Source organism: Saccopteryx bilineata, chromosome 4 (assembly GCF_036850765.1).
Source record: "Saccopteryx bilineata isolate mSacBil1 chromosome 4, mSacBil1_pri_phased_curated, whole genome shotgun sequence".
Taxonomy (NCBI): Eukaryota; Metazoa; Chordata; class Mammalia; order Chiroptera; family Emballonuridae; genus Saccopteryx; species Saccopteryx bilineata.
The window spans coordinates 138,547,651-138,571,607 of NC_089493.1; the positions used below are offsets into that span (position 1 = coordinate 138,547,651).

The 23,957-nt window shown below is 38.1% G+C and overlaps 1 protein-coding gene across 2 annotated transcripts in view; it reads right to left on the bottom strand.

Moving 5' to 3' along the window:
- HECW1 (HECT, C2 and WW domain containing E3 ubiquitin protein ligase 1) overlaps nucleotides 1–23,957 on the bottom strand; it is a 592,171-nt gene that overhangs the window by 410,026 nt on the left and 158,188 nt on the right. For both annotated transcript variants that reach the window (XM_066272070.1, XM_066272071.1), the window contains one exon: nucleotides 8,829–9,153. In XM_066272070.1, the coding sequence (XP_066128167.1) occupies nucleotides 8,829–9,153 (325 nt within the window). The remainder of the gene's footprint in view (nucleotides 1–8,828; nucleotides 9,154–23,957) is intronic.

The window sequence follows — 23,957 nt, forward strand, 5'->3', positions numbered from 1 at the left end:
CCCCAGCGCCCTGGGAAAGCCACGCATGGGAGTGAGTGAGAACTAATTCCAACGGTGGAGATTTTCCGTGTTGGAGAGAGTTTCACTCAGAGGGAAACGCAGCCATCCTCATATCCTGGTCTGCGCACGCAGACAGTGAATGAGAGATTCCTCTGAGTGCCTCGGCAGTGCGCGCCTGTGTTATCGCACAGAGGGGCAGAGTCAGTGGCCTTTGTGTGGGCCAAAGCAGAATCTCGGGCCGCCCCAGCACCTTGCAAAAGCTGCGCACGGGGACAGAGAGAGACTCAATTCCAATGTTGCAACTTTTCCCTGTGGTTGGGGGTTTCACTCAGAGCGTGAGACTGCTGGCCAGACATCCTCGTATGCGCGCGCAGACAGTGAGTGAGAGTTTCCTCCAAGTGCCCTGGAAGTGGGCGCCCGCCTGTGTTACCGGACAGAGTGGCAGAGCCAGAGGTCTTTGAGTGGGCGGAAAGACGCCTGATTATGCTAGCAGCTCTGACTGACTGAGCCTTACTCAGAGCCCTGTGCTGCGTGGAAATAGAGTGGGGAGTTGCCAGCTCTTTGAGCCTCTTACTATCCAGGCAGAGGCAGCAGCAACCCCATAGCTGCATAATCAGGCTACTAATTGAGGAAGGAAAGACTAGGAGAAAGGCTCCAGGATCACGGACTCTCTCACTGTCGGAGCCTATAAATGCTAATGAGCCTCGACTGCCAACGAGACTAAAGCACAATACATGACATTGCCATAGAGACTTATCAACTGCAACCCTCTACTTGAGCGTGCCAAAGGGGCAGAACCCGGGGAACAGAGTCACCGACCAGGAAGAGGGAGAGAAAAGAAAAAGCAAGAAGATAACCTCTCAAAATCAAGAATAATCTGAAGACTTTATAACCTACCCCATTTTATTATATTTGTTCGTTTGATTCTCTTATCTTCATTCTTGAGACTTTTTTTCCTCCTCCAATTAGGCCGATTAACTCTCTGCTGGTCTTCCTCTCTACTCTCCTTGAACTACACTACCCATAAGTGTTACAACTCCCATTATCTTTTGTCTTCTCTTCCTTTCTCTCTATGAGGGTAGCACTCCAAAACCCTTAACTCTCTCTCTCTCTCTCTCTCTACTTTCTTTTTTCTTCTTTTAGTGGTTCCCTCTTTTTTTCTCTCTCTCTCTTTCTTTTCTCTCTCTATACTAATTTCTTCCTTTCTCCTTTACGTCTCCTCTCATTCAAACCTCAATAACAAACAAATTATCTTATCTGGGACTCAAACTTATGTTTGTGGCATTTTGGAGGGTTTTTACTTCACCTTTTAAACTCACTAGCAGTGCTCCCATCCTGCCTCTCCATATTATCTAGTTCTTGTTCCACTAAATACAATAGTAATTTTTTAATTTGTCCCCCCATTTTTCCGTTTTCCTCTTATTCCTCTCATCATAACTCTTAGATAACCAACACCTAAAAGCAAATCATTTTATTCTTGACCCAAATTTTTTCCTTATTTGCTTTTTGTGGGCCCATACACTCTTTTTTTCTTTCATTTCTTTTTTTCTTTTTTCTTTTTTTCTTTTTTTTTTTTTTGCCCCTTTATTACTTTTTCCCAATTCAGGCCCTCCATCACAGGCATTGTTTGTTTTAATTCACAGTTCACCAGAAGATTTTCTCAAGACAGAGGGGAGAGGAGAGGAGAGGAAAAAAGGAGGGGGGGAATAATTTCCTTTTGTTAAATTTTTTATTTTATTTTATTTTTATTTCATTATTAATTTTTTTAAAAAAAAACAACGCTTCGATTTTTTAATTTTTATTATTTTTTTAACTTTTTATTCTTTATTAAGTCTCATTAATACTATCAACAAAACCACCCTCAGATGCCATTAAGGAAGAGAGAATAGAATATCATGGATACAAAAGAAAGAGAGGTAACACAGCTAGATGAGGAAAAATCTATGGAGAAAAAATTTAATATATTGGAAACCTTGGAGCTAAATGACAGAGAATTCAAGATAGAAATCCTAAAAATCCTCCGAGATATACAAGAAAACACAGAAAGGTAATTTAGGGATCTCAGAAAACAACTCAATGAACACAAAAAATATATGTCCAAGCAAATTGAAACTATAAAAACAAATCAAACAGAGATGAAAAACTCAATTCACGAGCTGAAAAATGAAGTAACAAGCTTAGCTAATAGAACAGGTCAGATAGAAGAGATGATTAGTGAAATAGAAGACAAGCAACTTGAGGCAGTAACAGAGAGAAGAAGAAAGATACTCAAAAATTAAAAAAAAAGGAGATAGCCCTACAAGAATTATCTGACTCCATCAAAAAGAATAACATAAGAATAATAGGTATATCAGAGGGAGAAGAGAGAGAAAATGGAATGGAGAACATACTCAAACAAATAATAGATGAGAACTTCCCAAACCTGTGGAAAGAACTAAAACCTCAAATTCAAGAAGCAAACAGAACTCCAAGTTTTCTTAACCCCAACAAACCTACTCCAAGGCATATCATAATGAAAATGACACAAACCAACAGCAAAGAAAAAATTCTCAAGGCAGCCAGGGAAAAGAAGAACATAACATATAAAGGAAGGCCCATTAGATTATCATCAGATTTCTCAGCAGAAACTCTACAAGCTAGAAGAGAGTGGACCCCAACATTTAAAGTCCTGAAAGAGAGGAACTTTCAGCCACGAATACTATACCCATCAAAGCTATCCTTCAAATATGAAGGAGAAATAAAAACATTCACAGATACAGAAAAGATGAGGGAATTTATCATCAGAAAACCCCCATTCCAGGAATTACTAAAGGGGGTTCTCCAATCAGATACAAAGTACAAAAAAAAAAAAGAGCCACAAGTAAAAGCTCCAAGAAGAACATAATAAAACCAAATTTAAACTGTGACAACAACAAAAAGAAAAAGGGGGTGAAGATGGAGATTAACAGTAGCAAAGGACAATGGAGTGCAAAAGTATTCACAAAATAATTCGCTGCAATGAACAGGGTAGGAACCCTTTTCATTACTCAAAGGTAACCACCTTTGAAAAAACCACCACAGAAGCACATGAGATAAAAAAGATAGCGACAGAGGAAAGATGTATGGAATACAACCAAATAAAAACAAAAGATAGAAAAACGAAATAGAAGGATCAAACAAGACACAAAACTAACAGAAAGCAAGATATAAAATGGCAATAGGGAACTCACAAGTGTCAATAATTACACTAAATGTAAACGGATTAAACTCACCAATAAAAAGGCACAGAGTAGCAGAATGGATTAAAAAAGAAAATCCAACTGTATGCTGCCTACAGGAAACTCATCTAAGTAACAAGGATAAAAACAAATTCAAAGTGAAAGGCTGTAAAACAATACTCCAAGCAAATAACATCCAAAAAAAAGCAGGTGTAGCAATACTCATATCGGATAATGCTGACTACAAGACAGGAAAAGTACTCAGAGACAAAAATGGGCACTTCATAATGGCTAAGGGGACACTGAATCAAGAAGACATAACAATTCTTAATATATATGCACCAAACCAAGGAGCACCAAAATATATAAGACAGCAACTTATTTATCTTAAAACAAAAACTGACAAAAACACAATCATATTTGGAGATCTCAATACAACGCTGACGGCTCTAGATCGGTCATCCGAACAGAGAATCAATAAAGACATAGTGGCCTTAAACAAAACACTAGAGTACCTGGATATTATAAACATCTACAGGACATTTCATCCCAAAGTGACTGAGTATACATTTTTCTCCAGTGTACATGGATCATTCTCAAGAATTGACCATATGTTGGGCCACAAAAACAACATCAGCAAATTCAGAAAAATTGAAGTTGTACCAAGCATATTTTCTGATCATAAAGCCTTGAAACTAGAATTCAACTGCAAATAAGAGGGAAAAAATCCCACAAAAATGTGGAAACTAAACAACATACTTTTAAAAAATGAATGGGCCAAAGAAGAAATAAGTGCAGAGATCAAAAGATATATACAGACAAATGAAAATGACAATACGACATATCAGAATCTATGGGATGCAGCAAAAGCAGTGATAAGAGGGAAGTTCGTATCACTTCAGGCATATATGAACAAACAAGAGAGAGCCCAAGTGAACCACTTAACTTCCCACCTTAAGGAACTAGAAAAAGAAGAACAAAGACAACCCAAAACCAGCCGAAGAAAGGAGATAATAAAAATCAGAGCAGAAATAAATGAATTAGAGGACAGAAAAACTATAGAAAAAATTAATAGAACAAGGAGCTGGTTTTTTGAAAAGATCAACAAAATTGACAAACCCTTGGCAAGACTTACCAAGGAAAAATAGAAAGAACTCATATAAACAAAATCCAAAATGAAAGAGGAGAAATCACCAAGGACACCGTAGATATACAAAGAATTATTGTAGATACTATGAAAAACTTTATGCCACTAAATTCAACAACCTAGAAGAAATGGATAAATTCCTAGAACAAAACAACCTTCCTAGACTGAGTCAAGGAGAAGCAGAAAGCCTAAACAGACCTATCAGTAGAGAAGAAATAGAAAAAACCATTATAAACCTCCCCAAAAATAAATGTCCAGGCCCTGACGACTTTACCAGCGAATTTTATCAAACATTCAAAAAAGACTTGGTTCCTATTCTACTCAAAGTCTTCCAAAAATTTGAAGAAGAAGCAATACTTCCAAACACATTTTATGAGGCCAACATAACCCTCATACCAAAACCAGGCAAGAATGGCACAAAAAAAGAAAACTACAGACCAATATCTCTAATGAATACAGATGCTAAAATACTAAACAAAATACTAGCAAATCTAATACAACAACCTATTAAAAAATAATACATCATGATGAAGCGGGATTCATCCCAGAATCTCAAGGATGGTTCAACATACATAAAACAGTTAACGTAATACACCATATCAACAAAACAAAGAACAAAAACCACATGATCTTATCAATAGACGCAGAAAAGGCTTTCGATAAAATACAACACAATTTTATGTTTAAGACTCTCAACAAAATGGGTATAGAAGGAAAATATCTCAACATGGTAAAGGCCATATATGATAAACCATCAGCTAACATCACATTAAATGGCACTAAACTGAAGGCTTTCCCCCTTAAATCAGAAACAAGACAGGGTTGTCCACTCTCTCCACTCTGATTTAATGTGGTACTAGAGGTTCTAGCTAGAGCAATCAGACAAGACAAAAAAATAAAAGGCATCCATATCGGAAAAGAACAAGTAAAGGTATCACTTTTTGCAGATGATATGATCCTATACATCGAAAACCCCAAAGAATCTACAAAAAGACTACTAGAAACAATAAGCCAATACAGTAAGGTCGCCGGACACAAAATTAACATACAGAAGTCAATAGCCTTTTTATATGCCAACAATGAAACAACTGAGAAGGAACTCAAAAGAATAATCCCCTTCACGATTGCAACAAAAAAATAAAATACTTAGGAATAAACATAACAAAGAATGTAAAGGACTTATATAATGAAAACTATAAACCATTTTTAAGGGAAATCGAAAAAGATATAATGAGATGGAAGAATATACCTTGTTCTTGGCTAGGAAGAATAAATATAATCAAGATGGCTATATTACCCAAAGCAATATCCAAATTTAATGCAATTCCCATCAAACTTCCAATGACGTTTTTTAAAGAAATGGAGCAAAAAATCATCAGATTTATATGGAACTATAAAAAACCCCGAATAGCCAAAGCAATCCTAAAGAAAAAGAATGAAGCTGGGGGCATTACAATACCTGACTTCAAACTATATTATAGGGCCACGACAATCAAAACACCATGGTATTGGCAGAAAAATAGACACTCAGACCAATGGAACAGAATAGAAAGCCCAGAAATAAAACCACATATATATAGTCAAATAATTTTTGATAAAGGGGCCAACAACACACAATGGAGAAAAGAAAGCCTCTTCAATAAATGGTGCTGGGAAAACTGGAAAGCCACATGCAAAAGAATGAAACTGGACTACAGTTTGTCCCCCTGTACTAAAATTAACTCAAAATGGATCAAAGATCTAAACATAAGACCTGAAACAATTAAGTACATAGAAGAAGACATAGGTACTCAATTCATGGACCTGGGTTTTAAAGAGCATTTTATGAATTTGACTCCACAGGCAAGAGAAGTGAAGGCAAAAATTAATGAATGGGACTACATCAGACTAAGAAGTTTTTGCTCAGCAAGAGAAACGGATAATAAAATAAACAGAAAGCCAACTAAATGGGAAATGATATTTTCAAACAACAGCTCAGATAAGGGCCTAATATCCAAAATATACAAAGAACTCATAAAACTCAACAACAAACAAACAAACAATCCAATAAAAAAATGGGAAGAGGACATGAATAGACACTTCTCCCAGGAAGAAATACAAATGGCCAACAGATATATGAAAAGAGGCTCATCTTCTTTAGCTATTAAAGAAATGCAAATCAAAATGGCAATGAGATACCACCTCACACCTGTTCGATTAGCTGTTATTAGCAAGTCAGGTAATAGCAAATGTTGGAGAGGCTGTGGAGAAAAAGTACCCTCATACACTGTTGGTGGGAATGTAAAGTAGTACAACCATTATGGAAGAAAGTATGGTGGTTCCTCAAAAAACTGAAAATAGAACTACCTTATGACCCAGCAATCCCTCTACTGGGTATATATCCCAAAAACTCAGAAACATTGATACGTAAAGACACATGCAGCCCCATGTTTATTGCAGCATTATTCACAGTGGCCAGGACATGGAAACAACCAAAAAGCCCATCAATAGATGACTGGATAAAGAAGATGTGGCACATATACACTATGGAATACTACTCAGCCATAAGAAATGATGACATTGGAACATTTACAGCAAAATGGTGGGATCTTGATAACATGATATGAAGCGAAATAAGTAAATCAGAAAAAACCAGGAACTGTATTATTGCATATGTAGGTGGGACATAATAGTGAAACTAAGAGACGTTGATAAGAGTGTGGTGGTTACGGGGGGGGAGGGGGGAATGGGAGAGGAAAAGGGGGTGGGGAGGGGCACAAAGAAAACAAGATAGAAGGTGACAGAGGACAATCTGACTTTGGGTAGTGGGTATGCAACACAATTGAATGACAAGATAACCTGGACTTGTTATTTTTGAATATATGTATCCTGATTTATTGATGTCACCCCATTAAAAAAATAAAATTATTAAAAAAAACCTGAAAATAGAACTACCTTATGACCCAGCAATCCCTCTACTGGGTATATACCCCAAAAACTCAGAAACATTGATACATAAAGACACATGCAGCCCCATGTTCATTGCAGCATTGTTCACAGTGGCCAGGACATGGAAACAACCAAAAATCCCATCAATAGAAGACTGGATAAAGAAGATGTGGCACATATACACTATGGAATACTACTCAGCCATAAGAAATGATGACATTGGATCATTTGCAGCAAAATGGTGGGATCTTGATAACATTATACGAAGTGAAATAAGTAAATCAGAAAAAAACAGGAACTGCATTATTCCATACGTAGGTGGGACATAAAAGTGAAACTAAGAGACATTGGTAAGAGTGTGGTTTTTACAGGGGGAGGGGGGAAAAGGAAAGGGAAATGGATAGGGGGAGGGGCACAAAGAAAACTAGATAGAAGGTGACAGAAGACAATCTGACTTTGGGTGATGGGTATGCAACATAATTGAAAGACAAATAACCTGGAGTTGTTGATCTTTGAATATATGTAACCTGATTTATTGATTTTGCCCCATTAAAAAAATAAAATTATAATTAAAAAAAAGCAAATTAAAATTTACCTATTTAGAAGTTCTGTTTAGCTAGTAACCACAATTTATGTAAAAACCTCAAAAATTATGTTTCTGAATCTTTATAATATTATGTATATTGTAAATACAATAACAGAACTGGTTGAAAAACTTTCAATAGAGCCAAAAATATTTCCCTGGTAGCTATTCAGATAAGATTCCCTGTATTTGTATAACAAAAACAGTCCAGTTTACAAAATACTCACAACAATTTTTAGTTGCTGTAATATTTCATGATGTTAATGATGTTAAATCTGGCATTATGTGTCCAAATGTGTAAATTTTCATTGCAGGAACTGAATGAAGAAGGCCTGGCCTCTACTGAACTTGATGCCTGACTCTAGTGGTTCCCCTTCACTTGTTGATTTGTAGTGTAAATGCATCAATTTTCACCATACCTATTCTATCATGTAAAATAGATAAGATATTTTTCATGTAACTGTATATTAGTATTTCAAATTTGCAAGATTTCCTTTTTTCAACTTGTGTAGTCATTTTCCTTTTAGTCATCACACTGTTCTTTAGGCCATATTGTTCACTGTCTAAGGTAAAAGCAGTAATTCAAACCAGAAAGAATGTTGGAAGACCATGTGAAAGAGGCCTATGTTTACATTGAAAATAAAAGTGAAATTAACTTCATGTAAAAGAGCAAATGGTAACAATGCTTGTCAACAACACTTCCTGTTACTCTCTCATGATTTTCTTTTATGGAATAGAGGTGGCATATGAAGCTAGCATGTAGTCAGTCTTCAGTGTTTTAGTATTCAGTGATAACACATTTGATTGCAAATTGTGCATTTTATTTAAATTATTAGTTTATTGAAATATTAAAGCATATGCGAGAGTAAATTATGAACAATATATTTGTTGAATGTAGAACCACATTCTTAAGACCCTTTTAGCTACAGTAAGTACACTGTTAGCCAGTCTGCCTAAGTGCCGTTATACTCACCAATGAGATACATGCCTATCCAGTCTCCAGCATCCACTTCCTCCTTTATGTCCCAGTGGATCACCAGGTCCTGGGAGTGCCCTATGGAGTAGTAGGAGCTGCTGACCATAAGTGTGGAGCGACTGTCAGAGGTAACCAGATCGGTGTCACTGGTGGAGCGGGGGATCGTGACAGGGCCAAAGGGGCCAGTCCTGATGGCCATGCTGTGGAACTGGCTGGGGTTGTAGCTGTGGCGGAGCAGCTCCTTGCAGCGGCGCCGAGTCTGATTGTTTCTAGATGGAGATGCCATGGTTGCCAGGCCTAAAAACCTGTTCTGGTACAGATTCTGTGGGGGCAAACAGACAATCAGCAGTGGCAGAAGATGCAAGACACAAGGTTATTGTCTTCACAGAAAATGAAGAATGTATTGGGAGAAATAAACTGTGTTGAATAACCCCCTGGAAATATTTGAAACACAAGAGCAAAATCCCCAAAACAAATGCTCTGGTTCTGGGTTCACAGAGAGAGGGCAAGAATGAAAATATGAGCTCATCAAATGGCATGCATTTTCAATTGTGTTAAAACTTACTTCTCCCAGCTCCCTCTAGCCTGCCTGTAATTAGAAAACCTGCATCTGTGCAGAACGGTCCTAAAGGTGTGACTGCCCCAAAGTGCCATCTCTTAAGTTTTCCAGCATCAATTCAATTGGACCTAATTTTATTCTTCTTTGGGGTAAACTATGATTATTATCACTAAACATTTTACTGATGCCTGCAACATTCAAGATCCTACACACAGCCTAGAATCAGAGATGGTCTCTGCTGGGTGTAATGGCCATTCCTCCTCCATTTATACAGAGTGTTTCCAGGCCATCTGAACTTCTATTAAATATCTCAAGTATCCTAGTAATCTTCAAGCACCATTATTTTCAATAAAATCCAATCTCAGAAGACTGTGTATCCCTCAGAGCCAAAGTTATTGTCAAAAACAGTGCTTCTGATGAGGATTAAAAATGCATGTTTGTTTTTACTGTTTACAACATTGAGTACCTAAAAAATAAACTGAGCTGATGCAGAGCAATATATTGATTGTTTTGAATACATATAGTTTTTAAAACATGGGGAAAGAGCATCATATAAAATTTTTACACTGGACTCATTTTTTAGGAATAATCAAGGTTTGTAATTAGGAATAAAAACACTATGCTGATTTACTGATCATAATAAAACAGAGCTAAATAAGAATATACTAACAAAGTAATCTTATAAAATAATTTTTGTAAAATGTTAAATCTAGGTATTGCTCTTATAACCATGATTTAATATCACCAGTTTAGTGATCACAGTCATGTATTTTGTAACCAATAAAAAGTATATAATCAATCTTGTGTTTTTACCTCTGGCCAAGTTCTTGTTACAGTTAAAATTCCCATTTCTCTCTGGCTGATGCACATCAAGCATTAACATCTGAGCAAGAATAAACATAAGCAGGAGCTACACTTTAATCCTTTTCTCCTCACTTCCACCACATTTATGCATGCAGTTCTGATTCTTGCTCAAAGTCAAGAGGATAACTTGACTGTGAGGATCTGTGGACACTTCTTACATGAATCACATCCCTAATTTATGTTACTTGCTAAAAGTTCTTGTAACAAACAACAAAATGGACTCCAACCTTCAGATGTCCCAGCTATGAGAGATAGGCTGACCCTTAATCTGTTATCTGAACACTCTGAGCTAGCTTGCACTAGTCCTTCCCCCCTCAGCAACAAACTCTAAACCCCTTATTTTGATTCCTTTGTTCTATTTTGTTCACTTTCTCTTTCTTCTCTCTCCTATAAAAACTTCTGCCTGCACTAAGGGAGGAAAATAGGTTTTTAAGGACAGGAATCCCCCTATCTTCTCAGATGGCTGGCACATGAATAAACTTTCCTTCTCATCAGCACATGTGTTATGTAATAGGTTTTCATGGTGATGGGCAGCCAGACCTGCTGGTCATTTTTTCTTGTTTGAGTGATTCAGATTATAACAAAGTATGCTAAAATTTGGATTTAGATACACATATTGGGGGTTCCTGCACAGTATTCTACAACTAATAATACTTTTGTTTTCAAGAAGAGAGGATTAAGGGCTAAAACTGTGTTGCATCATGCAGTTCAGATCATGGGAACTGTAACTTATTCACATCAATCAAATGAAAGTTAATGACTTTTTGTTTTACCTGCCATGATGACCAGACCCTAGCACAGTCTATTCTTTAGATTATATAAATCTGTTTAGCAGAAATTTAAGCCTTTGCTTTTTCCATCTTCCAGGACCAGAGCACTTGTAAAAAGTTATTTAACCTGAAAAAGCCCAGTGTCTTAATTCTAAATCTTGGTCCTTAATGGCCAGGTAGCCTGCTTTTTTGTTCATTATTTGAGTCTTTTGTTAGGAAATCCTCTGGCCTTACCAGTGGTAACCATGAGATTACTATAGGCAGAAAAGTCAGACTTCAGAAAGCATCTCATCACTTTCTTGGTACCATATGTGTAATGCTTATGGCCGAGGCCAGGCAGGGCCACATTGGATTTGGACAGAAGGTAGAGAAACTATGGAGACAGAAATCTTTGGGCCATTCTGTTTAATAGAGTCTCTCAATTGCAGATGAGCACACAGGCAGGGGAAACTACTTCTCAGGCAGAGCAAAATGGTTCCTCAGTGGTGGGCAGGCAGTCTGCCATCTGCAATCCCCCTAAGCACAAGCACCCATAGCCTTACATAGGCTATATACACATGGCGCTGCCACATGCTCACTCGGTAATCATGCAAAGTGCTTGCAGCTGGTAAACCCTTGAGCTAGCCTAACATAACTGTTTCCCCACATTCTACCCCTTTAGCGTTGCTTGCCTCACAATAAGTACATTACATATATATGACAATTACAAAGGTGCCCTTCACAATGCCTTCTTGAGCATTCTGCCCAGGGAGTTAACTGGAGGCCCATCTCTAATTCCCCAACCCACAGTTGGTGAGAGGACCTGAATAGTCCAGAAATGTGTCCATTGAAGTTCTGCAACTGTGTGAGAGCAACTTCCTGATGCAGAAAGGCCTCCACAGGTGCTGCCCCCACCCCAGCAGGGTCTCTCATAGTACTGTCCACAAACAATGTGTCCAGGTATCGAGGAAGCTGGTGACCCCTCTGGTAAAAGTCCATCACAGGCAACTAGTCATATAGCTCTTTATTAATGGACCTCAGCACCTTTCCATAAGTGTGCTGTCCATTGCCACAAGCCTTATCCAAACTCCTTAGTAAGCTCACAGGGCCTGGTGGGGTCAACACATTTGAGGCCTGTGCTGCCTTGATGGTTCTTACTGCTGCCACTGCTGCAAAAAAGCACCTATTACCTTTTAATGCCAACACGCTGCACATTAGAAGGAGACCAGCAGATTGCCAATTTCAAATGGGGCCTCTGGCCCCCACCTATTCCTGTTTGGCAGGTCCCTCATCCTTCCCCCTATTCAAACTGGTACAATGGATCTTGGGGATCCTGCAAACTGAATGCCAACCATTTTCCTGGCAGATGCTAGGGCCACCCACTTCTCCCACATTTTCAGCAGCTGGAACCTCTGTTCTTACTCAAGCTGCAGCCAAAACTCCAACAAGACTTTATTAGGTTTGCCATATAATTTCTCCCTATCTTCCCTGGCCACAGTCAAATCTACCCACATCTGTATTCAGGTAAACTTTACAAGCCCATTTCTCTTGTTAGTCAGGGAGACAGCACAGGCAGCAGGTCACACAGCCTTATGGTCCATCTTTGTTCTGGAGAGCATGATGTTATCCACCCCCCCTATGTCCTGCAACCACAGCAACCAAGCTGCCAGGTGTTCAGTGGGTTTCTGCCTGAATTTCACCCCTAATTCTATCAGCTCTGCTTAGGTACAAGGCCAGACCACAGAATACTCCACTACTTGTGAAGGGGGGTTGTGCCTGCCCCTGGGGTGCTCTTGGCTGCTGGGTTTTTACCATCTGGGTGACCACTGGCTGGGCTCTGAGTCTGCAGATGGCAGTTTCAGTCTGAGCCTCCACCTCAGAAGAGGAGGAGTTGGAAATGGCTGCTCCCACTGACTCAGAGCCACTCTGCTGGCACGAATGCTGCTTCCATGCCTACTTTGACTTCTGTGGCTGCTGGCTCTCAGCCTGAAGCTGAAACTCAAGCTCTTGAACTTGCAGTTGTTTCTTCAACAGCTATCATTACCAATGTTCCACTTCCAGGGCAAACTGGAGCTTACAAACCCATAATTTCTTCTCCAGAGATCATTCCAGTTCCAAGTGCTGTTGGTATTCAACCTACATCTCACACTGCAGCTCTTGAACTTGGTCAGCCTCCTTCTCTAGCACTTGCTCCCAGTATCACTATCATTGCCACTCAGTCTGCAGCTCATCCTGGAGCTCTCAACCTCATGCACCTTCTTGCACAGAGCTCTTGGTTTCTTCTTGTAGGATTGTAAAAAACACTGAGCCCATAGCACCTAACAGAGGACTCTCCAAGAACAGCCAGTCCTCTACTGCACCCTTCAAGGGTGTTGGTGGCTCCATGCCAACCTGCTTGGAATCCTGCCAACTATGCCAGATGTAATACCAGTGGCCAAGGCCTGGCAGGTACACATTGGATTCGGGCAGACGGTAGAGAAACTGTGGAGCCAGAAAGTGTTGGGCCATTCTGTTCAATGGAGTCTCGCAATGGCAGAGGAGCACACAGGCAGGGGAAAACCACTTCTCAGGCAAAGCAAAATGGCCCCTCACAGTGGCAGGAAGGCAGTCTGCCATCTGCAATCCCCTTGAGCACAAGCACCCTTAGTCCTACATAGGCCATATACACATGGCACTACCACGTGCTCACACACCAATCAGGCAAAGTGCTTGCAGCCAGTAAACCAACAAGCAAGTTTAACACAGCTGCTTCCCCACAATATATCTTAAATTTTATAAAAAATGCTTGTCACTGCAACATTATAAAAACAGATGGACCATGGTGTTGCCTGGAAACCAGTCATCCTCTCAGGAACACAGACAAAGTGTTGAGCTCAGGAAATATGAACAGCCTACCCACCTCACAATCACCCTGAATTTTCTGGAACATTCAGGAAGGATCTCAGTAAGATGACCATCTTCAAAGGTATTTTGTGCAGAGACCTTTGTCAAATCTCCAGAAAACAAACAAAAAATCTGCTACTGAAGCCTGTTTCTTCAGTTTGCACATAGTTTATGAGGACTAATAACATATTACAATATTATTATAGAGATTAAAAGCTAATTGGAATTAATTGACATAGTCCAGTATATAATTATGAATTAGACCAGTGTTTCAACCAGTGTGTTGCAAGAATTTTAAAACATGCAATGCCTGACTATTTAGTCAGGAGTACTATCCTTTTTTCTCTTAAATTGTCAAATAAAAAAAATGACAACTGTCAATGCAATAGCCATCTGGTGTGAATGAATCAAAACTGTACATATTTTTTGTCAGATCAGCAAAAAGTATTATTTTGTTGTTGTGCCACAGAATTTTAGTATTAGTTTATGGGTGCCATGAGATGAAAAAAGTTGAAAATTGCTGAATGAGAGAGACCTAAACATATTCAAATTGGTGCAGCACAAACCAGCTTCCAAACTGTGACTCCCTACACAATTTACTTACCAGTAATCTTCGAGACCTCAGTTTTCTGATTTCTAAATGAGTTATTGTGAGAATTTAATGAGATAAGTCAAGATCTTATCATAGTGAATGCTCAATGAATAAAAATATATTACTAAAATACTACTAGTATTGCTTTAGTAAGGAAGCCTCATTGCAAAGTAGGTCCCAGGCAGTAGGCTAAGATTACTCACTAGCTAAGGGTCCCCTTACCAGAAGTCCTCAAACTTAAGTTCACTCTGAAGTGAACTTACAGATTGTTCTTAGTCACGGCTTTCCATGTTTACTTACAAAATCAAAATTGCAAAGGTTAAACAGTGTTGTGTATTTGTAAGGTTGCCCTATATGCCTTTACTTTTTTCAAGGGGCTCTCTTTATTTGTAAAGTTTGTGGTTGAGTGGACAGTTTTGCACTGATGTTGAGAAGAATGAGAGACTAACTTTCATTCATGTAGTGTCAGGGTCTCAAAAAAGATTAGAGTATCTTTCTTTTATTGAAGATACTTCTGCTGTAGTATTTTTTTTACCAGAATTCTATGGAAATCATTGAATTCTCCTGAAACTGTCAAATTACAACAGTGATCACTAACCATATGAGAGCAAATGCTTAGAAGAAAACATTAGTCAAAAGACATTTGTCAGTAATTTACTAGATTGGAATAATACCATTTGCCTAGAATAAGAAGGGAAGCCTCAAAAGTTGTTCCTTGAAGATGATGTTTCCCCAGCCACCACTCCATTTTTGCTGCATATCCTCTCTTTTCATATTGCTGGCAGTATTTGTATTTCAAGATTATGTTCTGCCAGCAACTTTGTTGTGACCTCTCCTTGCATCCTTTCCATTCCCAAGAAAGTGGGCTTTTCTGTCCTCTTATCCCACAGGAATCCCATTTTCCTGAAAGGACTTTTATTATTATTGCTCATTGACTTGTCCATGCTCGCCCCTGCACTGTGAAGTCCTGGAGGCCACTGTTCTCTGCTCCTTATATCTCCGTGGGCCTGCCATGACTTCTACAATTAAAAAGGCCTTCAAAAAAATTTTGTTTTATTTATTGATTTTAGTGAGAGAGGAAGGGAGAGGGAGAGAGAGAGAGAGAAACACCAATCTGTTCCTCTGTGTGCCCTGATAGGGGACAAAGCAACCTCTGTGCCCTGGGACAATGCCCCAACCAACTGAACTTTTGGCGAGGGCAACACCTTCAAAATTTTTATTAATAGAATTTATTTTATTCAATTCAATAGAGTTTCTTCTTTTTCCATAAATGGTTTAAAGTAGCTATTAAAGTAGATAAAGTGCAGAATGAGATGATAAGATAGTAGTAAATGCTGAAGAGAGAAAAGAACAAATAGAGACACAAAGTTATGTAGGAAAAAGTCTAACACAAAACAATATCCATCATATCCTAAATGAGTGTTACTTTAAAAAACTAACAAAAGCTGCTTCCTGAACACAGCAAGTGGGTTGTTGATCCTTCATGTGCAAGTTTTTTGTGGCCATGTCTCCTCCAGGCATTCACAAGTGTTCCAGTTTACACTATATATTCATCTACTGGAGGAAGCAATTTAATCACTATCCCTTCACATCTAAGCCATGGGAGACAGATGAGGATCTGTCCTGTTGTTACTTATGTTTTTATTTATTGAACTTATTGGGGTGACATTGGTTAATAACATTATATAGGCTTTGGGTGTACAATTCTATAATACATTATATAGGCTTTGGGTGTACAATTCTATAATACATGGAGTGTTCACCCCTCCATGGATCTGTCCTGCTTTTAAATAGGCCTGGATAAAAGACCACTTTCTTCTTAGACAATGAGTCTAGCATTTTAAAACCTCTAATTCTTCCTAATCTTTAAAACAAATCTCTTTTCACAGAAACCACACCCTACTCCTTCCTCTCCCCTAAAGGGAGGAGTGGCTCCCCCATTCTCTCTTTAAGAAGCAAGTTAACTGGTATCACTAAATTGTTCCCAGCTGTTTCTCCATCCCACCAAATAATTCAAGTGCCTTTTATCATCTCTTCTTTGGTGATAGCCAATATGATACTACTAAACAAAACAAAACAAAACAAAAAAACAACTCTGAGAATATTAGTAACAGTTTAAGTAACATTGTAGTTTTCCAATAATTGGTTATAATCAAGGGTCCGTAGTTAGAGCTATGTTAAGCTTAGATTTTAACTGACCTGTGGAAAAGAGGATCCAGTGAGTAACCACTGAAAACCTGATCGCATTGTGTCTCTTCCTAGGGAGTAAGATTCCATTTCTGTGTGTTTTTTATCTATAGCTGAGGCTCCAACAATGATGTTTTGTTTTCTTGTTTTTCTTTACAACTTAACTTTAACTCATAATTGTTAAAATGTTTAGAACTAAGTGATATGCTCTTGGATTTTTTAAAATCTTGACATAGGTCTTGTGTGTATAGTATGTTTTAACATACTCTTATTTAGCATAGTATCTTAACAAAACAAAACCTGTCAGGAAATAAAATCTTAAAAGTAAAATATCACTTCTAAGGAAGAAATATATTATTATGCATGACTCTTTTTTTGAAGAAACAAAGAGATAAATGATTCTGCTGTATAAATTTTTACTGGCAAAGGCATTAATAGCTTTTCTTTTTTAAAATATAAAATTGTGAGTAACATCTCAGAAATGAAAAAAAGCAAACAAAGGCATATCTGTAATAGTGAGAGTGAGTCTTAAGAGATTGCCGCTACATTAAGAAACCAAAAACGTTGAAAAACACAAGCCCTGAAGGAGACTTTGTTAAAGCAAACATGATTAGGGTCTAAAAACTGGTGTAATATATTTAGCTGGAAGGAGCACAGTTGTTTTTGAGTTCATAAACAGACTTTGTTTTGAACACATAGGTGACTGAAGTTTCTTATCCTACATTCAGCTCTGATTATGCCATGAATGGGATAATAAAATATTTTTTTTAAAAAAATTGTATATAACTTATCTTTTTCTAGAATGGATTTGAGCAATTTTACAACAAAAGAAACATACAAGGATATTATAAACAAGACAGAAAACATGAAGTAGTAATAATAAACAGAATAATAATAATAATAACTGTAAACATTTACTCTATTCAGGGGATTTGGTACATTATTTTATTTAAACCCTAGCAAGTATCACTATTCTTGGGTTGGTGAGAAACCCAGCACAGAAAGTTAAAGAACATTGCCAAGGTCACATGTCTTGCAGCAGGAAATGGGAATCTGAGGCTATTAAGTGTGATTATAAGTGGGCACTATTATTACTCTTAAGCACTCTTTCCAAATCATAACAGGGGCACATACAGTTGTAGCACTAAGCTTCAGATAATTCTCCAAGCTTCTTGGCAGCCAAGAAAATAAAAGAAAGTGAGGTCCACATGATCAGAATACTGGAATATTTTTCTCCCTCAAAGTTCTTAATAAAATGTTTCATTTTAGATTTTATAAAGGAAACATCACATGATGTACAGAACAATCTCTTAAAAGACTTTTTTTAGAGGGATGACGTCAGAGTGATGGTGCGGTAGGAAGCGATACCGATAAATCTCACCATAAACTCAACAAGTTCTTCAACCAGAAACAGAAAAACCTATCCTTGGAGCCTTCAGATGCTTCACAACACACCCGAAGGTAGGGTCGAGTGAAAGATTGGCTAGATATATGGTCAAACCCCGGGGGAAATAGGGAGTAAGAAATGCTCCGCCTTCCTCTCTAACCCAAACAGGACGGCTTTCACTGAAAACTGAGAATATAGAAACTAAGGCGGGCATAGGGAGTGAATAGATCCAGGCCGTGGTACAAACAGCCAAACCAGGCTGTGGCACGAAGATCCAAGCCGCGGAAAAACCTGGGCAATTCAAGCTAACACGCACGCCAAACCCAGACAAAGAAAGACAAGTGGGGCAGCCATTTTCGCATCTCCTGGTCGGCGCGTGTGGATAGTGGGCGAGAGATTCCTACTAACTCTTCAGGGGTGGGCACCGCCCATGCTAACCCACAGAGAAGCAGAGTCAGAGGCCTCTGTGTGGGCAAAAAGCGGAATCTCCTAGTACTCCAGCGCCCTGAGGGGACCGGGCACGGGGAGTGAGCTGGAGCCAACTCCAATGGTGGAACTTTTCTGTGCAGGAGGAGGGCTTTCTCGGAGTGAGAGGCATCCCTCCTGAGCCTGATATCCTGGTCAGAGCACACGGAGAGTGGGCAGGAGATTCCTCTGAACTCCTCAGGGGTGGGGGCCCGTGTTTTCCTACAGAGGAGCAGAGTCAGAGGCCTGTGAGCGGGCCAGGAGAGGAATCTCCGAGCTGCCTCAGCACCCTGAGGGGGCCGCATACAAGGATAGAACGAGAGCCAATTCCAACGCTGGATCTTTTCCATGCGGGTAGGGATTTCACTCAAAGTGTGACGTGGCTGGTCTGACATCCTGGTGGGCGCACATGGAGAGTGGGCAAGAGATTCCTCTGAACGCCTCAGGAGTGGGCACCCGTGTTATCCCACAGAGGGGCAGAGCCAAAGGTCTTTGAGTGGGTGGAAGCCCCGCCTGATTATGCTAGCAGCTCTGACTGACTGAACCTTACTCAGAGCCCTGTGCTGAGTGGGAATAGAGTGGGAAGTTGCCAGCTCTTTGAGCCTCTTACTATCCAGGCAGAGGCAGCAGCAACCCCATAGCTGGATTATCAGACTTCTAATTGTGGAAGGAAAGACTAGGAGAGAGGCTCTAGGAACACTCTCACAGTGAGAGACCCTCTCACTGTTGGAGCCTATAAACACTAATGAGCCTGGACTGCCAACGAGACTGAAGCCCAATACATGACATCGCCATAGAGAATAATCAACTGCAAACCTCTTCCAGAGCATGCCACAGGTGCAGAACCCGGGGTACAAAGTCACTGACCAGGAAGAGAGACAGAAAAGAAAAAGCAAGATGATAACCTCTCAAAATCAAGAATAATCTGCAGACTTTATAACCTATCCTATTTTATTATATTTGTTTGTCTGTGTCTCTTTTCTTCATTCTTGATTTTTTGGTTTTTTTTTCTATTCCAATTTGGTTACTTAATTCTCTCTCAGTCTTACTCTCGCCTCTCTTTGAACTACACTACCCATAAGTGTCACATCTCCCATTATTATTTCTTTCCTCCCCCTTTCTCTCTCTGAGGGTTGCAATCCAAAACCCCAAACTCTCTCTCTCTCCCTCCTCCTTTTTCTTTTTTCTTCTTTTAGTGGTTCCATCTTTTCTCTCTCTCTCTCTCTCTTTTCTCCCTCTATATTAGTCTTTTCCTTTCTCCTTTACATCTTCTCTCATTCAAACCTCAATAACGAACAAATTATCTTATCTAGGACTCAAACTTAAGTTTGTGGCATTTTGGAGGGTTTTTACTTCACCTTTTTAACACATTAGCAGTGCTCCCATCCCTGGCTCTCCATTTTATCTAGTTCTTTTTCACTAAGTACAATAGTAATTTTTTAATTTTCCACCCCTTTTTCCTGTTTCCTTCTTATTCCTCTCATCATAACTCTGACTCAGCCAACATCTAAAGTCAAATCATTTTATTCTTGACCCAAGTTTTTCCTTATTTGCTTTTTGAGGGTCTATACCGCCCCTCCCCTTCTTATATATATATATTTTTTTCTTTTCTTTATTATTTTTTTCGTTTTCTTTTTATTTCTTTTTCCTTTACCCCTTTATTACTTCTCTCCAATTGAGACCCTCCACTACAGGTATTGTTTGTTCTATTTAGTACAATATAACTCACAGTTCATCACAATATTTTCTCAAGAAAGAGGGAAGAGGAGAGAAGAGGAAAAAAGGAGGGGAAGGAATAATTCCCTTTTTTCTCAAATATTTATCTTATTTTATTTTTCTTTATTTAATGATTAATTTTTAAAAAAAAACCTCAATTTTTTATTTTTATTTTTTTAACTTTTTAATCCTTATAAAAATCTCATTAATACTATCAACAAAACCACCCTCAGATGCCATTAAAGAAGAGAAAATCGAATATCATGGATACAAAAGAAAGAGAGGTAACACAGAGAGATGAGGAAAAATCTATGGAGAAAAAATTTAAGATATTGGAAACCTTGAAGTTAAACGACAGAGAATTTAAAATAGAAATCCTAAAAATACTCAGAGATATACAAGAAAACACAGAAAGGCAATTTAGGAAGCTCAGAAAACAACTCCATGAACACAAAGAGTATATCTCCAAGGATATTGAAACTATAAAAACAAATCAAACAGAGATGAAAAACTCAATTCACGAGCTGAAAAACGAGGTAACAAGCTTAGCTAATAGAACAGGCCAGATAGAAGAGAGGATTAGCGAAATAGAAGACAAGCAACTTGAGGCACAACAAAGAGAAGAAGAAAGAGATTCAAAAATTTAAAAAAATGAGATAGCCCTACAGGAATTATCTCACTCCATCAAAAAGAATAACATAAAAATAATAGGTATATCAGAGGGAGAAGAGAGAGAAAATGGAATGGAGAACTTACTCAAACAAATAATAGATGAGAACTTTCCAAGCCTGTGGAAAGAACTAAAACCTCAAATTCTAGAAGCAAACAGAACTCCAAGTTTTCTTAACCCCAACAAACCTACTCCAAGGCACATCATAATGAAATTGGCACAAACCAAGTGCAAAGAAAAAATTCTCAAGGCAGCCAGGGAAAAGAAGAATACAACATATAAATGAAGGCCCATTAAATTATCATCAGATTTCTCAGCAGAAACTCTACAAGCTAGAAGAGAGTGGACCCCAATATTTAAAGTCTTGAAAGAGAGAAACTTTCAGCCACAAATACTATACCCATCAAAGCTATCCTTCAAATATGAAGGAGAAATAAAAACATTCACAGATACAGAAAAGATGAGAGAATTTATCACCAGAAAACCCCCACTCCAGGAAATACTAAAGGGGCTTCTCCAATCAGATACAAAGAATAAAAAAAAAACAACAACAAAGGCAAAAGTAAAAGCTCCAAGTAGAACATAACAAAACCAAATTTAAACTGTGACAACAACAAAAAGAAAGGGGGGGAGAAGATGGAGATTAACAGTAGCAAAGAATGATGGAGTGCAAAAGTACTCACAAAATAGTGCACTACAATGAACAGGGTAGGAACTCTTTTCATTACTTAATGGTAACCACCATTGAAAAAACCACCACAGAAGCACATAATTTAAAAAAGATAGCAACAGAGAAAAGATGTATGGAACACAAACAAATAAAAACAAAAGATAGAAAAACAAAAGAGAAGGATCAAACAAGACACAAAACTAACAGAAAGCAGTCTATAAAATGGCAATAAGGAACTCTCAAGTGTCAATAATTACGCTAAATGTAAACGGATTAAACTCACCAATAAAAAGGCACAGAGTAGCCAAATGGATCAAAAAAGAAAATCCAACTGTATGCTGCCTACAAGAAACTCATCTAAGTAACAAGGATAAAAACAAATTCAAAGTGAAAGGCTGGAAAACAATACTCCAATCAAATAACATGCACAAAAAAGCAGACATAGCAATACTCATATCTGATGATGCTGACTATAAAACAGCAAAAGTACTCAGAGACAAAAATGGGCACTTCATAATGGCTAAGGGGACACTGAATCAAGAAGACATAACAATTCTTAATATATATGCACCAAACCAAGGAGCACCAAAATATATAAGACAGCTACTTACTGACCTTAAAACAAAAACTGAAAAAAATACAATCATCCTTGGAGATCTCAATACACCGCTGACGGCTCTAGATCGGTCATCCAAACAGAAAATCAACAAAGATATAGCAGCCTTAAACAAAACACTAGAGCACCTGGATATCATAGATATCTACGAGACATTACATCCCAAAGTGACTGAGTATACATTTTTCTTCAATGTACATGGATCATTCTCAACAATTGACCATATGTTGGGCCACAAAAACAACATCAGTAAATTCAGAAAAATCGAAGTTGTTCCAAGCATATTTCTGATCATAAAGCCTTAAAACTAGAATTCAACTGCAAAACAAAGAAAAAAATCCCACAAAAATGTGGAAACTAAACAACATACTTTTAAAAAATGAATGGGTCAAAGAAGAAATAAGTGCAGAGATCAAAAGATATATACAGACAAATGAAAATGACAATACGACATATCAGAATCTATGGGATGCAGCAAAAGCAGTGATAAGAGGGAAGTTCATATCACTTCAGGCATATATGAACAAACAAGAGAGAGCCCAAGTGAACCACTTAACTTCACACCTTAAGGAACTGGAAAAAGAAGAACAAAGACAAACCAAAACCAGCCGAAGAAAGGAGATAATAAAAATCAGAGCAGAAATAAATGAAATAGAGAACAGAAAAACTGTAGAAAAAATTAATAGAACAAGGAGCTGGTTCTTTGAAAAGATCAACAAAATTGACAAACCCTTGGCAAGACTTACCAAGGAAAAAAGAGAAAAAACTCATATAAACAAAATCCAAAATGAAAGAGGAGAAATCACCATGGACATCGTAGATATACAAAGAATTATTGTAGAATACTATGAAAAACTTTATGCCACTAAATTCAACAATCTAGAAGAAATGGATAAATTCCTAGAACAATACAACCTTCCTAGACTGAGTCAGGAAGAAGCAGAAAGCCTAAACAGACCTACACGTAGAGAAGAAATAGAAAAAAACATTAAAAACCTCCCCAAAAATAAAAGTCCAGGCCTAGATGGCTACACCAGCAAATTTTATCAAACATTCAAAGAAGACTTGGTTCCTTATCTACTGAAAGTCTTCCAAAACACATTTTATGAGGCAAACATAACCCTTATACCAAAACCAGGCAAGGATGGCACAAAAAAAGAAAACTACAGACCAATATCTCTAATGAATACAGATGCTAAAATACTAAACAAAATACTAGCAAATCAAATACAACAACATATTAAAAAAATAATACATCATGATCAAGTGCGATTCATCCCAGAATCTCAAGGATGGTTCAACATACGTAAAACGGTTAACATAATACACCATATCAACAAAACAAAGAACAAGAACCACATGATATTATCAATAGATGCAGAAAAGGCTTTCGATAAAATACAACACAATTTTATGTTTAAGACTCTCAACAAAATGGTTATAGAAGAAAAATATCTCAACATGATAAAGGCCATATATGATAAACCATCAGCTAACATCATATTAAATGGCACAAAACTGAAGGCTTTCCCCCTTAAATCAGGAACAAGACAGGGTTGTCCACTCTCTCCACTCTTATTTAATGTGGTACTAGAGGTTCTAGCTAGAGCAATCAGACAAGACAAAGAAATAAAAGGCATCCATATCGAAAAAGAAGTAAAAGTATCACTTTTTTGCAGATGATATGATCCTATACATCGAAAACCCCAAAGAATCCACAAAAAGACTACTAGAAACAATAAGCCAATACAGTAAGGTCACAGGATAC